This window comes from Erinaceus europaeus, chromosome 18 (assembly GCF_950295315.1).
Source record: "Erinaceus europaeus chromosome 18, mEriEur2.1, whole genome shotgun sequence".
Classification (NCBI taxonomy): domain Eukaryota; kingdom Metazoa; phylum Chordata; class Mammalia; order Eulipotyphla; family Erinaceidae; genus Erinaceus; species Erinaceus europaeus.
In genome coordinates this window covers 12,635,760-12,654,288 of record NC_080179.1, presented here as the reverse complement: position 1 = coordinate 12,654,288, position 18,529 = coordinate 12,635,760, and the positions used below count along the sequence as shown (strand labels likewise).

Genomic DNA, 18,529 nt, shown 5'->3' with positions numbered 1-18,529 from the left:
AAGATAAATAGTAGACACCGATATGAGATGTAAAAGACATAGCTTGGAAGGAATTGAAGTAAAGTGCAATAGAAGTTTTATTTGATCGACAGGTTAGTATCAATCAGCAAAGTGAAATTATTAAGAGTGCTAGCATAATCTTCTAAAAAATATCCTGAAACTTGTAGGTCAGTGACAAATGATACCCACTCTGTGCTGAAACTGTACTTTTCTTTTTGGTTGTACTTTACAAATAATTTGGGCAAGCCAAAGACAATTCCAGTAGGGTAGGTGAGGATGAAGAGAAAAAAATAGAACTACCTCACAATCAATAAAAAAGGATTTGTATGGGGGTCAGGTGGTGGCACACTGGTTAAAAGCACATGGTACTACGCTCAAAGACTCACATAACGACATGGGTCGAACCCCCACTCCCCACCTGCATTGGAGACACATCAGGAGAGGTGAAGCAGATATGCAAGAGTCTCTCTGTCCCTATCTATCTATCTATCTATCTATCTATCTATCTATCTATCTATCTATCTATCTATCTCCATTCCATCAAGTAAAAAAAGGGGGGGAGTGGCCTCCAGGAACAGTGGATTCACAGTGTAGGCTCTGACACCCAATGATAACCCTGGAGAAAAAGAAAAAAAAAAGACTTGTATGTATTTGACTGCAGAAAAAGAAGCCCAGATTAGGCAACTATTTTCAGTGCTGAAGGAATCTGTTGTGTAAGAGGTATAAAATATGAATACTTTCACCCGTGTAACTGCAAAGGTTTAGAACCAGATCTGAAAGCATCCTTCTGCTATCTCTTGTGTGAAAGTCTGTTGGGTTAACTGCTGTGCTATTTCCCCAGCTCTGATATAATATATTTTTTAGGTTTTCAAGCAACTGTTTCTGTAACAGTGAAATGAGTTTTATTATGAAGACAGTGAGGATTTAAAGGGAATGTATAAGCCAGCTTTTAATAATTCTGTACAGTATTTTTCATGGATCAAAAGTTAATACAGAACCCTAGAATATTTTACAGAGACAATCTGGGTACATTTCTAAAGATGTATCTGTTTTCTAAGAGAGATATAAAGATAAAGTGATAGGGAGAGAGAGAGAAAGAGAGAGATCTGAGCACTATTCTCTTCCATATGAAATGCTTGAGATCACACCCAGGGCCTCATAAGTTTTAAGTCCTGTGCTCTACTCACTGAGATACTTCTCCAGTTGATTTTTAAATTTTTTTATTATCTTTATTGGATAGAGACAGCAAGAAATCAAAAAGGAAAGAGGAGACAGAGAAGAGAGACAGAGAGACACCTGCAGCATTGCTTAACCACTTGTAAAGCTTTCCTCCTGCAGGTGGGGACCGGGGTCTCAAACCTGGATCCTTGCGCCCTGTAACATGTGCTCTCAGCCAAGTGCTCCACTGCCTGGCCTCTCCAGCTGATTTTTCAAACACAGATATTTCCTTAGGGGTATGTCTAAATTTAGTGTCACTTCACTATAAAAATACCTGCTAGGATGAAAGATACTTCAAAATGGAGATTTATCCCAACACTGTCTAAAGTGGAAATTTTAGAAAAATTGGAAATTTCTTTTTTTCCCCACAATCTCCAATGAGATAAGTTATTCAGGTAATCAGTGGATATTAAAACCATTAGAAAAGAAAAAAGAAAAAAGACTGTTGTATTTATTTTCCACCACTCACTTGCCTTACTTTTTTTTTTTTTTAATTTTCATTTATAAAAAGGAAACACTACCACAGAATACAATTTCAGACATACAGGGATGTAGAGGTTACATAGGCTCCTATGCTGAATATGGGGCCCTGATCAAATAGATGGGGGTTTGCAGTCAACAATTTTTATACACTTTTCCCATATTTGGGAGCTACTCTCTTCCCTGATCCAGCTTTATAGCCCTTTTTCCAGCCGTGACATCATCTCCCCAGACAATAACTTGGATCCACCTGCATATCAGATGTCAGGCTCAGAAAAAAACTAATAGTCATGGGCCTTTGGGAATACACCTAAAATAGACCTACTAGCTATTTCCAAAATGGACACTCAAATCTTCATCTGCAATATTCCAGCCTTTTTAATATTTTATTTATTAGAAAGATAGGAGAGAGAGAAAGAACCAGACATCACTCTGGTACATGAGCTACCCGGGATTGAACTCAGGACCTCATGCTTGTGAGTCCAATGCTTTATCCATTGTGCCACCTCCTGGTCCACACCAATATTCCAGCCTTTATGTTCATGATTAATCAACAATTTGTATGGCTTTATATGTTAACTCTTTTTCAGCCACCAGGCTCCAGATGCTACCATGATGCCTTCTGGACTCCCCTGGACATAGGACCCCACTAGTGTGTCCTGGAGCCCCACCTCCCCAGAGTCCTGCCCCACCAGGGAAAGAGAGAGACAGGCTGGGAGTATGGATCAACCTGCCAACACCCATGTTTAGTGGGAAATCAATTAGAGAAGCCAGACCTTCCACGTTCTGCACCCCACAATGACCTTGGGTCCATACTCCCAGAGGAATAAAGAATACAAAAGCTATCAGGGGAGGGGATGGGATATGAAGTTCTGGTGGTGGGAATTGTACCCCTCTTATCCTATGGTCTTGTCATTGTTTCCTTTTATAAATAATCAATAAAAAAGAAAAAAGGAAACACTGACAAAATTTCTTAAGGACTTTTATGCTTGCTCTCTACATAACTTAGAACACCTGGTTGACTTCTATTGCAGAATCCATGTAATAATAACAGTGTTGCCTTTGGAATATTATCACTTACTTTCTAATAACTAGAATTCCTTTCATGTTATCAACCAAAAGGATTATGCCCAAGCCTTTAAATACTGGGTTTGACTGTTCAACTAGGATCATGCTTAAAAAAAAAAATATTCTAAACCAGCACTGTTGATTAATGGGCAGCTAGACATTAAACTTATGACTTTGACTCTGATAAGTGATCCTTGCAGAAGATGTAACCCATTAGTTATTCTCACCATATTTATTAAATTAAGGAACTGAAACCCCAAGTCTTCAATGAGAAAACTTCTCTTTAAAAACAGGTGCCACTGTTCCTCAGTTGAGTCTGGCCAGTGTTTAACTTTAGAATCATGCACTTTCTTCCTCAGGATTTCAGTCTGGTAAAACTCCTTTACGCCCCGATATTGTTCCTTTGCCTAAGAGAGGGAGGATGTAAATGAAAAGTTAAGATCACTTAAAACATTTTTCAAAAAGAATTAACACTAGATTCTAATAAAAGTCTACATAAAATTGAATATGAACTACATTGCAGAATTCTTTTTTTTAATGTTTATTTTATTTATTCCCTTTTGTTGCCCTTGTTGTTTTATTGTTGTAGTTATTATTGTTGTTGTCGTTGTTGGATAGGACAGAGAGAAATGGAGAGAGGAGGGGAAGACAGAGAGGAGGAGAGAAAGACAGACACCTGCAGACCTGCTTCACCGCCTGTGAAGCGACTCCCCTGCAGGTGGGGAGCCGGGGTTCGAACCGGGATCCTCATGTCAGTCCTTGTGCTTTGCGCCACCTGCGCTTAACCCGCTGTGCTACAGCCCGACTCCCGCAGAATTCTTTAAATAATTATTGACTACTGTCAGTTTATTGAAAAGACCAGGAAATATATTTAGTTATATGCAGGCAGAAAGTCATGGGGTAGTTAATAGAGCTAAAAAGTTTATTATCCATAAAACACATATGTGTCCATGTCTGCCAGGGAAGCAATTCCAGAAGCCAGACCTTCCACCTTCTGCACCCCATAAAGAACCTGGGTCCATACTCCCAGAGGGATAAAGAATAGGAAAGCTTCCTATGGAAGGGATAGGATGCAGAACTTTGGTGGTGGGAATTGTTCCCCTTATCCTATGATCTTCTTGATAATTATTAAATACAACTCAGAAAGAAAGAAATCAGTGATAATTAGTAGTAGTGAGTTAAATACAATTAGCTTTTAATTAGTTATAAAGTAGAACAAAAAAAGAATGTGAATACGTATCTGCAGCAGTACTAGTCTTAAACAGTCTCCAGTACATAGATGCCTTAGAATTCTGTTTACTAATCTGTGAAACAATGTAAGTAGTACTATATTGTTTTTTAATGTTTTATGTTTTTATTAGTGATTTAATAATTCTTTACAAGACTGTAAGGGAGATCGTTGTAATAGGGGCGTAATTCTACACAGTTCCAACCACCAGTTCTCTATCCCATCCCTTCCATTGGAAGCTTCCCTATTATCTATCCCTTCAGGAGTATGGACCAAAATTTTTTTTAGGGAGCAGAAGGTAGGAGGTCTGACTTCTGTAATTGCTTCTCTGCTGGACATGGGGGTTGACAGATTGTTCCGTGCCCTCATCCTGTTTCTATTACTATATTGTTTTAAATCACTGTCTTTGACAGAGTTTATATAAAATATGACTTCAGAACTTCAGGTTAATATGTAATTAAACCATGTAGAAATAAAAACTATTGACACAAATGTTTATGCAAGTTGGATAACACCTAATGATCAACAGGACAAAATCCAAAACTCCTAAGTATCAAAGGCAATCTAAATCAGGTGAGAAATTTTAGGCAACAGGTAGTCACTATATTTCAAAGCTTTGACATCATCCTCACTACAATGAACTTTAATAGGAGAGACAACAACTGGAGCTTAGCAGCAAAGGAGATCTCGGAGCTCAGCTTTCCCTTCTCCCATTTTCCTGATGCTCACTTCTAGAAGGATCTCTGCTCAGTTTTTTGCTCCTACTTATTCTGTACAAGCCAGGTAAAGTGCTGCCTTCACTGGAGTGTCTTCTAAGATTCTCTAGCAAGAATTAAGCATTTACTTCCTCGGGTTTCCAAATATCGATCCAGAAGAAAAAGAACCACATGCCACAACAAGTATGCATAGGATGCCATGGGCACACAGAGGAGGAGGTCTCTCCCACCCCCACCCCCACCCCTCTTTCTATAGATGGGAAAGAACTTTCCAAAGGAAGTAAGTAGCCTTTGATCTATGATTTTCAGAATTGTTAGAATTAGAGGAAAAAAGCATCACAGATGAAAGGAATAACATCCTAGAAGGCACAAGAACGTGATAAATTTTCTTAGTATGGGTGAAGCTCAGATTGTATGGGTGAAGTTCATGGCTCAGAATATGACCAATAATCTCAATATGGGTGAAATTCAGGTTGCATAAGCTAAGCGGTAAGAAAAAGCTAGAGGGAGGAACCTGACGGTGGTGTACTTGGTTAAGTGCACACATCGCAGTGCACAAGGACCCAAGTTCAAGCCCCTGGTCTCCACCTGAAGGGGAAAAGCTTCATAAGTGGAGTAATAGGGCTGAAGGTGCCTCTCTGTCTCTTTCTCTCTTTATTGTCCCACCCCTTCTCAATTTCCCTCTGCCTCTAACTAATAAATAAATAAATAAAAATTTAAAAGAGCAAGAGCTAAAGCTATGATGAAACTCATCAGCAGGTTTCATCTTGTTTTCTCCTATAACCAGCATATTTGTGACACACTGTCATTATTTTGAAAGCACTGACACTTATCATAATGACTCAGTCAACGTGATAGCAGTAAGTACTTCAATAGCATCGTGCGTGCATTCCAGCCTCGGTGTCAATTTGATGGGCTGTTGGTTATGTGCAATTCTCAAGACATAAAACTCTCAACATAGTCTCCCTAAGTGCAAGTGAGAATAATGTCACTATAGGAATACCCTCAAATCTGTAACTAGTTTATTTTTTTGGTGAATTAAAGGTAGACTTTAATATATTATTATTATTATTATTACCTTCAGGGTTATCGCTGGGGCTTGGTGCTGCCACTACGAATCCACTACTCCTGGTGGTCATTTTTTCCATTTTATTGGACAGGACAGAGAGAAGTTTAAAGAGGATGGGGAGAGAGAGAAAGACACCTGCAGACCTGCTTCACCACTTATGAAGCAAACCCCCTGCAGGTAGGGAGCCAGGGGCTGGAACCAGGATCCTTACACTGGTCCTTACGCCCACCTGCAGGGGAGTCGCTTCACAGGTGGTGAAGCAGGTCTGCAGGTGTCTATCTTTCTCTCTCCCTCCTCTCTCAATTTCTCTCTGTCCTATTCAACAACAATAACATCATGGGCAACAAAATGGGGGGGGAAATGGCCTGAAGGAGCAGTGGATTCATAGTGCAGGCTCCAAGCCACAGCAATAACCCTAGAGACAAAAATGAATAAATAAGTTAAATAAATAAATAATGAAGCTGCAGAAAGCAAGTAATTCCTTATATCTTTTTCATCACACTGAGTTCTGAGTAAAGGTGTTTATGAACTGAGTAACTGTTTTTTGTAAGAAATCAGACATAAGGAAGAATTAAAAAAAAAACACAGAAAAATGACAAAAAGTTGAGTAAAGAAGATAAAAAGTAGAGAGTGCGGAGATTTCCAGAGACTGGGCATGGTTTCCTTCTGAGAGGGTGAGAATTCAGAATAGCCAAACCAGAGACATTTCCTTCACGCTGATGGCAGCAGCAGTCAGGAAAGAGGGGATAGATCGGTAGTTTGGGTAGAGTATTGGAGTGGGGGTCAGGGGTGAGGAAAAGGAAGCTGATTACACTGACTGACTGGCCTCTCCTTTGAGTGGAACTAATTGGCTCTATGTGTCATGACGCCAGCCTCCACCTCCCTGAGGAGAGTGTGGTCTGTGTGCCTCTGGGTGCGTGGAACTTGAGTTAAACGAGGTAGGACTTTAGTACTGTTTTGTTACTGATATTTGTTCCAAGAAACCAGGAACTTTGGGAAATGGAGTCGATATCTAATAAAGGGAATTTTCCAGATTACCTAGTACAACCCTGTTGATATAACACTTCAGAAGCTCTCAGAGATAAGGTGTTAAAAGGCACCAAACAAGATTTGAGACTGCACACAAAATAATTTACATCTGTGAATTTTAAATGAATCCCACTAATTCTGCTTAGTCACTCAAGAGATTCAGAGTGTAGAAGATGAAATTCATTTTGAAAAATTTCACATAAAATGACCCATCATCATTGCTGAAAGTTTTTCCAAATGGTGAGCTTTTCTGATCTTTCAATTCCTTCAGACCTCTGGTAAGAGTTCATAGTGATGGTAAAAGGTGTAGCTCCAGGAGGCCTTACCAGCGATGGCTTTCACTCAGGAATCAGAGGATCTGACCCCCATTTTGCATTCTAACTTTGTTTCATCACAAAAGGAACGAGTAGATCTTATATATCATTAACAGCCTGCATAATATCTGTGTGCATGCATGCCTACTTACGTTACTTTTCAGTTAGACAACTGGCTTTTTGAGTCCCTGGATGGTGTCTTTGGAGAATAAAGGAACTGTGAGTGAGTTGATACATAGGCACTTGGGAGGAGAATATAGAACCACCCGCCAGGGTTTACATTCCCATGGGAAACAGGAAGGTAGAAAGGGTCAGCACACAGGTGCCATACCTCCTCTGCTGATTTTAGAAACGCCACATAAGTTTTTAGGATTCGTGTTCGGAAGCCCATGCTTTGGTCAAGTACGTTTAATTCTTCCTCCAGCAATCTGACTTTAGAAGAAAGCGACGCCACTTCATCACATTCAAATTCATTTTTCTCTGCCACAAGTTGTGCAGCTGCTTCTAATTCATGTGCTGTCTCCTAAGCAAGCCAAGCACAGGGGTCAGAGCTGGCAGCTGAACCATGAAAATTCACATTCCGTTACCTTGTGTACATTCATCTATTATAATTATTAGCTGAACTTGTACCAAGACTCTTCTCAATAAAACAAAACTACAACTCTCAAAATTAAAAAAAAGAGGCCCTCAAGTGAAAACCAAATAAAATCATTCTTTCACTCTGCTAACTACAATTCCTATTTATTCCATTCTGTGTGTCACAAATAGAAAGGTTCTATTTTTCTTTTTTTGATAGGACAGAGAGAAATTGAGAGAGGAGGAAGAGAGAAAGACAGACACCTGCAGACCTACTTCGCCACTTGTGAAGCGATCCCCCTGCAGGTGGGGAGCCAGGGAATGGAACCGGGATCCTTGAGTGGGTCCTTGTGCTTCTTGCTATGTGCACTTAATCCAGTGTGCCACTGCCTGGACCCCGAAAGGTTATTTCTTACATAAACAAAAGGTTATTTCTTATGTAAACAAAATGGCAAAAATATTTAAAATAAGATGATTTTACTTGAGAATTGGTTTATAAAATATAACAACAGCTCTAGCCAATTCTTAAACATAGTGTTACCTAAGAGATGATAAATTCCTATCATAATTGCTTTATGAATTCTGCTCCAGAAAATTCCTAAACAATTAAAAAAAAAACTGTTCACTTCCAGTCTGGGTGGTGATGCACCTAGTTGAGTGAACCTGTCAACTCAACGCAAACACAAGGACCTGGGTACAAGTCTCCGATTCCCACCTACCGTGGGGGAGACTTCACAAGTGGTGAAGAAGTGCTGTAGGTCTCTCTCTCCATCTCTCTCTCTCTCTCTCTCTCTCTCTTTCTCTCCTTTTGATTTCTCTCTGTCTATATCTAATGCATTAAGCAAATATGTAAATAAATAAATATTTAAAAGTAAGAGGAAGAAATTTATTAGTGCTAGTTAGGATCTTATTTAAAAAAAAAAAAAAAAAGGAGAAGGGCCCATGGCAGCAGGCCTGTTAGAGCACACATATTGCAATGAGCAAGGACCCTGGTTTAAGAACAGCCCCTACCTGCAGGGTCACCTTCACAAGCAGTGAAACAGTGCTACGGGTCTCCTCCCACTCTCACCGACTTTCTAGCTCTTCCTTCTCTCTCGGTTACTCTCTGTCTCTATCCAAAATAAACACATGCATAAATAAAATAATAAAAAATGAAATAAAGATAAATTGTTTACTTGTTTGGTAATTTACAAAACAAAAAGATGACATCATTTCTTAAAGTCCATCTAGAAGGGCTGTTAAACTAGTGTAGGGCACATGTTAAAGAGAAAGCTTAAATGACCTAAAGAGTTCAAGAATTTGACTGGCTTAAATTGATTCCTCTGTGCTCTATTCAGTCTACAATTTCCAACACAGAAATATAACCAGTGATTAATGGATGGGTGGATATTCTAGGCATTCCACATATAATTACACAAAAAGGCCATGTTAAATTTCATGTAAGCACAAGCAAAGAATCAAGCAAAAAATAGAAGAAAAAAAGCTTTCTTCTCACTTGCAGCCAGGAAAGATGGTTTTCCTGCACATATTTAATATGCTTCCAAGTACTACTCTGAATTAAAGTAATTTAATTTATCTGAAAGTGTTGCTTCCAGAGAGCACTGCAAGGCAGGAGTGGTTCACCCATTCATTTTCCTCCTTCATTTTAAAGTTTATAAATTAAAGAAAAATGAGTTCAGACATATGTGCTATCTTAAACACCAAAAAAAAGGAGGAGGAAGGAGAGGAGGAGGAGGAAGAGGAGGAGGAGGAGGAGGAGGAGAGGGAAAGCAAATATTAAGTGGCTGTTTGTGGGTCTACAGTGGGCACAGTTTGTGAAGAAGACTCTTCTCTGCTGAGAACTGATGGAGCAGCAGTCATTTGTCATTGGCTTAGGCAAGACAGGAGAGGGCACCTGACTCATCTTCCTAAATACCAGCTGGGGTAGACAGGAATTTCAGTGATAACAAGAATGTTCGAGCCCATGAGAAATGGGTAAGAGGAAGTTAGAATAGGTGTTAGGGAGAAGAGTGGCATTTTCTGTTTCTGGAGATTTGGTAGGTAAATAAAATTGGAGAGAGAGAGAGAAGAAGGAGGAGGAGGAGGAGGGGAAGGGGAAGGGGAAGGGGAAAGGGAAGGGGAAAGAGGAGGAGGAGAAGGAGAAGGAGAAGGAGAAGAAGAAGAAGGAGAAGAAGTAGTAGTAGTAGTAAAGGAGGAGGATGAAGAGGAAAGAAGCGTTGTGGTCTCATGTATGTGCAATGTAACCACAAGCCACTTTTCACTCAGAGGAAGCAGGAGACACCAGAGCTTCCTCCAGTGCCACAGCACCTCCTATGTGGTGCCAGGCTGGAACCTGAATCACGCACATGACAAGACCAATCCTCTACCGAGTGAGTCTTCTCTTTAGCCCTAATGAGTTTTTGCTGTATTTTCCTTCTAAAATCTTGCATTGATGCATGCTGCTCCTAGTATCTGTTTTTTTAATTATCAAAAAGCACAGGTGGTTTGAATGTAGCACTCTTCCTATGTCCTGACATCTCAGAAAAGTTGCTAGATTCTCCCAGCTAAAGGAAAGTAAGCCAAATGAGAACTGAATACTAGGCTATAGTGTTGTGTTTCAAAATGTAGTCGGGCACCCTAATAAATGCACATGCAGGTATAAGTAATTTATCTATGCCTAACAGAAGCTTTGAAATCATCATTTACCTCAATACTAATTTAGAAATTTAACCCAAATGGGAGTAAAAATTAAGTTTGATAGTTACTAAATATATAGACAAGACATCATATTTATAAAAGGGTGGTCATAATACTAATTCTTATTTACCTTAGTTTGGGTGTCTAATTCCAGATATTTACTCAAAATCCTCTCTGATTCAGAAATGCTGGAACTTAGATCCATTTCCTTGGAGAGCTCTGGGATGATTTTCTGCATTAATATTTCCACCTTTAGAAATAAAATATATACTACAGTCTTAGTTGTACACATTTGCACATATGTAAAGATATAGCTTTATATCTTTAGATATGCATAAAGATAAGCAATATTCTCCACACACAGTAGACTTTAAATGTCAACTTTAATTAAAAGTTATTTAAAATATCTCAAAATTTCACTTTAAAGATTTTAAGAGGTAATACTGTTGATCCACCAATAGAAGACATGTGTGTAAATATTTCTTTCATTAATATTCTAGCAGCAAGATATAAGCAACCGCCTATGTCTTCTAAGAATTTATCATCTAGGGGGCTGAGTGGTGGTACAGTGGGTTAAGTGCACATGGTGCAAAGTGCAAGGACCGGCATAGGCATAAGATCTTGATTCGAGACCCTGGCTCCCCACCTGCAGGGGAGTCGCTTCATAGGCATTGAAGCAGGTTTGCAGGTGTCTGTCTTTCTCCTCCACCTCTATCTTCGCCTTCTCTCTCCATTTCTCTCTGTCCTATCCAAAAACAACAGCAGCAATAACAACAAAAACAATAATGGCAACAACAAGGGCAACAAAAATGGGGAAAATGTCCTCCAGGTGCAGTGGATCCATAGTGCAGGCACCGAGCTCCAGAAATAACCCTGGAGGCAAAAAAAAAAAAAAAAAGAATTTTTCCTCTATATTACCTAGAAAGAACAGTGCTCTTGCAGGACTGGGTAGTGGCACACCTGGTTGAGCGCTCACATTACAATGCACAAGGACCTGGATTGACTGCCCCAGTTCCCATCTGCAGGAGGAAGCTTCCTATGTGGTGAAGCAGCACTGCAGATGTTCTCCCTCCCCCTCAATTTCTCTTTCCTATCAAATAAAATAGCATAAAATAAATAAGACATTATTTAAAAGAAAATAGTACACTTGCTAACACATCAGCAGAGGCTGTGTATTTAAGTCACATTATAAGCTGAGTGAAGCTCAATTTGCATACATGTTTTGAAGTAAAGATGTGAAACACGGGTACTGACTGCTAGCCTTAGGACATAATCACCCTGAGGCAACAAAACCTATACACATTGCCGTAACAATACAGAAACACACTCAGGTTATTTAACTGTTGAACGTAGATCATGGTTTCATCTCTGGTACACATGAATCAACAAATTAAGTGATCTTTACAGAGAGAGTTCCTACCATCCTGCTTAATCCCTTCAATCTGCTCTAACCAAAATCTGTGCTTACTACAGTCTATTGGTTCTAAGTTGGCAGAATGACAAGTAGCAACAGCTGTGTGAGTTCTTACTGTGTTTTTCCCCACCATCAAATTAGCAGAGAGTAAGCACTAAGGAAGGCAGCAGAATCACAGCTGCCACCATAATAGGAATCCCCTGTTCCAGGTATCAGAATAAGTTTCAAATTTCAAAGTTTCTGGATCAAGAACAAGTGTTGGTTTCGATGGGTACTTGGTTATTTAATGTCCTGTCCTGTAAAACCTACTTATTCAACTTGTGTCTGTCAGGCACATAGGTTTATTTCGTCAGATAAAAATATCACTGAAACCTAGACCATGTAACAAAGTTCATTAGCATTAATGTTATTGAGATATTTGTTTTCGCTATTTATCCCATTTACAGAGGAATACAATTTTATTGTCAAACAGTAGCTATCTGATTTGATTTCTTTTTGAAAATAATAATTAAAATGATCATGTCTAAAATTACATTCAATCTGCATCTGGAAACAAGTGAGATCATGAAAAGAGATTAAAAAAATAGTATAGAGATGAAACCTCAGAACCAGAGAAAGCTTTTTTACCACTCGCTCAATGCCAGTCTAGCTTCACAGGCGGGAGAGAGATGACCAGGGACTCATGGCTGAGTTGGGAACGCAGTTCAACCTTTATTGATGAGTGGGGATGCAGTTCGATCTAGCTATCTGTAATCACAATTCTGTCCTATATATATCTCCTGAGGCAGAAGTGTCAGGTCAGAAGAGGATGTATGTAGGATGGGGGTGGGGAGAAGGAAAAAACGTGGGAACCAGTGGGGATTAAACCAATGCCCCTCCTGGAGGCAGGGTGGTTCCCAGGTAACACAGTGATTATGTAAATAGACCACAGGTAAGCAGTCCAACAGAAGAGGTCTTAGAAGCAGAATTTAGAAGCAGACCAACAACTCAAGGTAAAAAAATAAATCTACAAGTCCAAAACCAAGATACTGAGGTCTCTAAAATGTGTCAGATTTCCTAGGAAAATTCTGCAACTATTTCCTAGGAATCAGAAGATACTAACTTCTCTCTCTCTCTCTCTGTCTCCAGAGTTGTTGCTGGGGCTCACAAATCCACAGCTTCTGATAGCCATTTTTTTTCTGTTGTTGTTGTTATTGTAGTTGTTACTGATGTCGTCATTGTTGGATAAGACAGAGAGAAATGGAGAGAGGAGGGGAAGACAGAGAAGGGGAGAACTTGTGGAAGATTGCCATTTTATCTGAATTGTATCTGGACTCTTGTCAGTAGTCCCTGTAGATCCAATGTTAGTGAGCTGTGTAGGAAAACCGCTCTGAAAAGTAGTCTCTGGCTTTTATGGCAAGCACACTAAAGAGGTCTATTACATATGTTTCATGGGCAACTTTATTGTTGACTTTTTCTATTTAAATCAGCTGAATTCTCTAAAGTATGATCTGAATATTAAATAATGAAATGATAAAAATATATTTAGAATCCACTTATCCTTTCCTAGTTTGGTAGGAGAGGTAGTTGGTGCTTGTAAAATACCCTAGGGGTCAAGTTTGAGGTGGGCAGGCCTGGCTCTGTGGTCACCGGAAGCCATTAAGCCTCCTTGACTGCAGGAAAGTACTGAGTGTAACTTACCATCAAAAGAAGAAGTTTAGGGGGTCAGGGGTGTCAACAGACAGTAGCACGCCCGGTTAAGCTCATATAGTGCGAAGTGCAAGGACTGGAGTAAGGATCCCTGTTCTAACCCTGGCTCCCCACCTGCAGGGGCATCGCTTCACAAGCAGTGAAACAGGTCTGCAGGTGTCTATCTTTCTCCCTCTCTCTGTCTTCCCCTCCTCTCTCCATTGTGAACAACTGTACACAAAATTATATTTATTGGTCAGTGTGTTTGTGTGAGTACTACTGAGTGTATGAGTTGTGGACACATTCTTGACAGGAACTTAGACCTATCTTCCCATCAGACATGGTTAAAGGGTAGCGGACAAAGCACCACCCTCACAGCTGTCTTTCAAAGGTTAGAGATCAATGAGGAAAGAAAAGAAGCTTTTATCATCAAAGCCATGGTGATAGCTCAGCGTGAAGGCCCTGGATAGCATATCTGAGGTTCTATGTTTTTAAGCCCCATCTTACTCAAGGTGATGTGGTGTGAGCCTGAGTTCGAGTCCCAGTCTGGGGAGGATACCAGGTAGAGAGACCCTGTGGGTACATCTGGGCTCGATAGAGTTTCTAGCTTGCTATATTTCATGTTATCCAAAAATGATAATCTTTTAGTCATAAAATCTTTTAGTCATATTATAAGTGATCAGCAATAACTGAACTCTTAGAAAAAAAAACACATTTTACTTCTAGAGAAGTTTTTTCACAAATATAACAATCTTCATTCAAACAGCTCTATGATCTGCTTCGTTGGAAGTTATAGTCTCAACACCCAGAAAAGTGCCCAATGTATAATGAGTGCTCAATAAGTAGCATTTAAACTGTGTGGGGTTTTGTTGTTGTTGTTTGTCTATTTGTTTGTTTTTTGCCTCTAGGGTTATCGCTGGGGCTTGGTGCCTGCACTATGAATCCACTGCTCCTGGAGGTTATTTTTTTCCCCATTTTGTTGCCCTTGTTATGGTTGTTATTGTTAGTTGTTATAGCTGTTGTTGTTGGAAAGGACAGAGAGAATTCAAAAGACATGGGGAAGACAGAGAGGAGAAGAGAAAGATAAACACCTGCAGACCTGCTTCACCATTTGTGAAACAACCCCTCTGCAGGTGGGGAGCCAAGGACTCCGGGATCCTTATGCCAGTCCTTGCGCTTTGTGCTATGTGTGCTTAACCCACTGCGCTACCACCCAGCCCCGATGACTATGTGTTCTAATGTGCTAAATATTTGAATTGAGAATAACCAAAGAGAAAAAGAAAAGTAGAACAGTGGTCCTGGAGGCGGCGCAGTGGATGGGGTGCTGGACTTTCAAGTATGAGGTCCTGGGTTTGATCCCCAGCATCATAGGTACTGGAGTGATGTCTGGTTCTTTGTCTCTCCCTCCTCTTATCTTTCTCACTAATAAATGAATAAAGTAAAATTAAAAAGAAAACCACTCAGAAGACCTATCATTTTAATTTGAGCAGTTTTCAGTTTTATTTATTTTTTTGTTCGTTTTCTTTTCTAAAATTAAAAAAAGACACCATACCACCAAAGCTCCCTTCACTGTGATGGGAGTCAGACTTGAATCTGGATTGCACCCTTGCCAATGTAAATTATCTAGCTGGCCCTAATTCCACTATTTCAAAGTATTTATTTTATTAATATTATATGTGATAAGAGTTTCACATGAAAAAGGAAGACAGAAAAAAGATGGACTGTCACTCTGATAGCTGTATTTCTGGAGAGTGAACAGAGACTCTCAGGTGTACAAATGACACCTTAGTTATGCAAGTCCTACACTTGACCAGTGGAATTATTCCCCCAGCTTTTAAGTTTTTCCTAACACAATGAAAATAGGCTTCGAGGTATATGAGCTCACAGTGACTGTGCAGCTAAAGCTCGGTGCAAACTGACCCAATAAGAAGCTGTCCTAGTGATTACATGTGTGCAATTATTAACTCCCTGTCCTTTCATTATAACCATGTCCATTGTCATTATTCAGATTTGTACAGGTTATTGTTAATAATTAAAGCCAACATTATTGAACTGAACTATGTGAAATCATGGCAAAACATATCACATATCTCATATTCATGAGAAAACATATCACAAAAATGTTCTGACCTTGAAAATGTCAGTACACCCTACCTAGGTTTCTAAATTCCAATCTTTTAGAGATTATATTTGTGAAAGTACAAAGTTTTTTTAAATGAGAGGGAATGCAAGTAGTTTTCACTTTGTTATAAAAGAAATTTTTATATAAAGTTATCTAAAGTAAAAAGTTAAAAGAACACTATATGTGGTGATTTTGATATTCACTATGGTTCTATGTCATAATATGAGAAAGAAAAAATCATCTATAATTTAAAGGTGATAATGTGAAACTCAAAAAATTAAGTTCTTACTTAAGGACTACAGTTATTATGTGATAAAATCAAAAACAAAGATAACCCAAATAGGTTTTAAAGGCCATCAACCTAAATTTAATTTCTCAGTCAATGATTTGCTAGTCCCGGGAGGGGGTAAATAGCATAATAGTTATGCAAAGAGACCCTCATGTCTGAGGTTCCAAAGTCCCAGGTTCAATCCCTCTCACCACCATTAAGTAAAATGAATATATATAATTTAATTTACCAATCTTCTGTTTTGAACTAAAGTGCTCTGCATTTCCATGTATCCTTTCCATTCAGGATAAAAAAATACTCACTGGAATGAATAATGTAAAAGAAAATAAGATAATTCTTCTTAAACATTTTTCATTATAAGAACAGAAGGTAAAACACAAAGCAGAGCTTGGACCTAGATTTGGTATACTGTATTAAAGTAAAGGACTAGGAGTATGGATAAACCAGTCAATGCTCATATTCAGCGGGGAAGCAATTACAGAAGCCAGACCTTCCACCTTCTGTAACCCACAACGACCCTGGGTCCATACTCCCAGAGAGATAGAGAATGGGAAAGCTATCAGGGGAGGGGATGGGATATGGAGATTGGGTGGTGGGAATTGTGTGGAGTTGTACCCCCCCCCATCGTGCGGTTTTGTTAATGTCGCCTTTCTTAAAATAAATAAAAAATGATAATAAAAGAAAAAAGAAATAAAATAAAGTAAAGGACTCTGGGGTTGGGGGGAGTGTTCAGGTTCTGGAACATGATGGCAGAGGAGGTGAGGGGTTAGATTGTTACATGGAAAACTGAGAAATGTTACACATGTACAAAGGACTGTGTTTTATTACTGTTGACTATAAACTTTAATTCCCTTAATAAAGGAAAAAAGTCATTGTTCAATAAAGGTTAATAATGATGATAATTATTATGTTAACTGACTAATTTCTAGTGCTATTTTCAAGAGTATGGTGCTTCTACTCAGTACTGTAGACCGCACTAGTAATCTTTTAGTCATGCAGATTGAAGTGACACATGTGATGACATACTGGTAGTGTCTATTGGGTAGCAATTTGGAACAGACTAGGAAAGCAGAAAGAGGATACAAAAAGGCAACATTACTGTGTGTCTCTTCTACCAGAAGTCATCATAAATGGAATGCAAACATTGTCTTCTACAGTTTTTGTTCAAATTTGTGAGGTAATTATTAATAGCCTCTTTTTGAAAAGAAAAACAGAAAAATTTCATGGGATGAGGTAAAATGTTCCTATCAGAGAAAAATTAAATAATAAGCCTGTGTGTGTTTCCAATATAAGAATAGTAAATGTTTTTGCCACAGAAAGGATTTTCACATCTCTGCTTTTATTCAGTGTGTCTACATCCTTTTCACTGGCCTAGCTCAATAAGGTATGATAATGAAAATTCTCTGAGACTGCTAAAACTCACCTGTAGTACTTATCTGTCTACGGTATTCATATAATATCGTACATATTAACTGAAACCTTTGCAGATTGGTGCTAATGAGAATCATGGCATCACACCATATACATACATAATGTTTCAATAAACACGGTCCTGTGCAAACTGAAGACTGGTTCAGGACTTGGGTAACAAATAGAATTATTACCATATATATTAGATTTCTAGTTTTGACAGCTTGAATCAGAGAGAAGTGATAAGCAATCACACATTACAACTCAGTTCTGTGGGGCCCGGCAGTGGCGCACCGGGTCAAGTGCATAGTACAAGGCACAGGACCCGAACAGGACTCCAGTTTGAGCCCCCAACTGACTTCCCACTTGCAAGAGATGGGAGGTTGCTTCACAACCGGTGAAGCAGGTCTGCAGGTATTTTTCTCTATCTTCTTATCTCTAACTTCTCCTCCCCTCTCAATTTCTCTCTGTCCTATCAAACAACAACAACCAAAAAAACATAAAAATGGACATAGGAGCAGTGGAATCATAGTACAGGCACCAAGATAAAAAAAAAAAAAAGAAGAAAACACAACTCAATACTGTTTAACTATAAAGTCAAATTGGGAACATGACAGAATCCTAAGACCCCTTCTTCCTTCCTGCCCACCTTCTGTAGATGCCATGCCATCTAGTACCACCAGATGAGTCACTGCATCTAAACAGCAGATTAAAAAGGAACCAGTTTATGAACCTACCTTCTTTAAGTGGCCCTCCACGGAGGCTCTTAGTTGCTGTTTCTTAAAAGCAAATTCCTTGTGTGCTGAACAATGTTCAGTGAGGTGATCCACTCGTCGCTGAAGGCAGTCCATTATCTCCCGGATACCAGTCGCTCTGCAGTTGGGCAGAACAAGTTGACTGTTACTTCTCCCCCATGCAACACAGAAGCCCCAGGAAAAAGAGACATCTGAACAGGGACCTGCATTTTCATGTTAGGTCTGAGTTGAAAAAAACACTATCAGCTTTGGGTTTTATAATAATTGATGTAGCTAAAGTCCTTGTACAACAGAGAGAAAAACCAAGTCAAGTTCCTTTATGTAAGTCACACGGTCCTGAGGGAGAAGATGAATCATGGATTGTGTGGCCAAGCCGGTTCTTCTTTACTAATGATCTACTCTTTAATATTTCTCTAATATATTTTGAGAAGCTTATGGAAAAACAAAAAGCACAGTACGTTTGCTGAGAGTTTTCCTAGGAGTATTATATAAGAGCT

At 39.2% G+C, this 18,529-nt stretch overlaps 1 protein-coding gene across 6 annotated transcripts in view; it reads right to left on the bottom strand.

Moving 5' to 3' along the window:
* The window catches only part of CCDC141 (coiled-coil domain containing 141), a 214,787-nt gene that overhangs the window by 53,380 nt on the left and 142,878 nt on the right, over positions 1-18,529 (bottom strand). For 4 of the 6 annotated variants that reach the window (XM_060177636.1, XM_060177639.1, XM_060177637.1 and 1 more), the window contains 4 exons: positions 18,015-18,150; positions 10,505-10,624; positions 7,454-7,645; positions 2,994-3,173 (listed from right to left, as the gene is read on the bottom strand). In XM_060177636.1, coding sequence (XP_060033619.1) covers positions 2,994-3,173; positions 7,454-7,645; positions 10,505-10,624; positions 18,015-18,150 — 628 coding nt within the window. The remainder of the gene's footprint in view (positions 1-2,993; positions 3,174-7,453; positions 7,646-10,504; positions 10,625-18,014; positions 18,151-18,529) is intronic. The other 2 variants (XM_060177638.1, XM_060177640.1) reach the window with 2 other exon arrangements.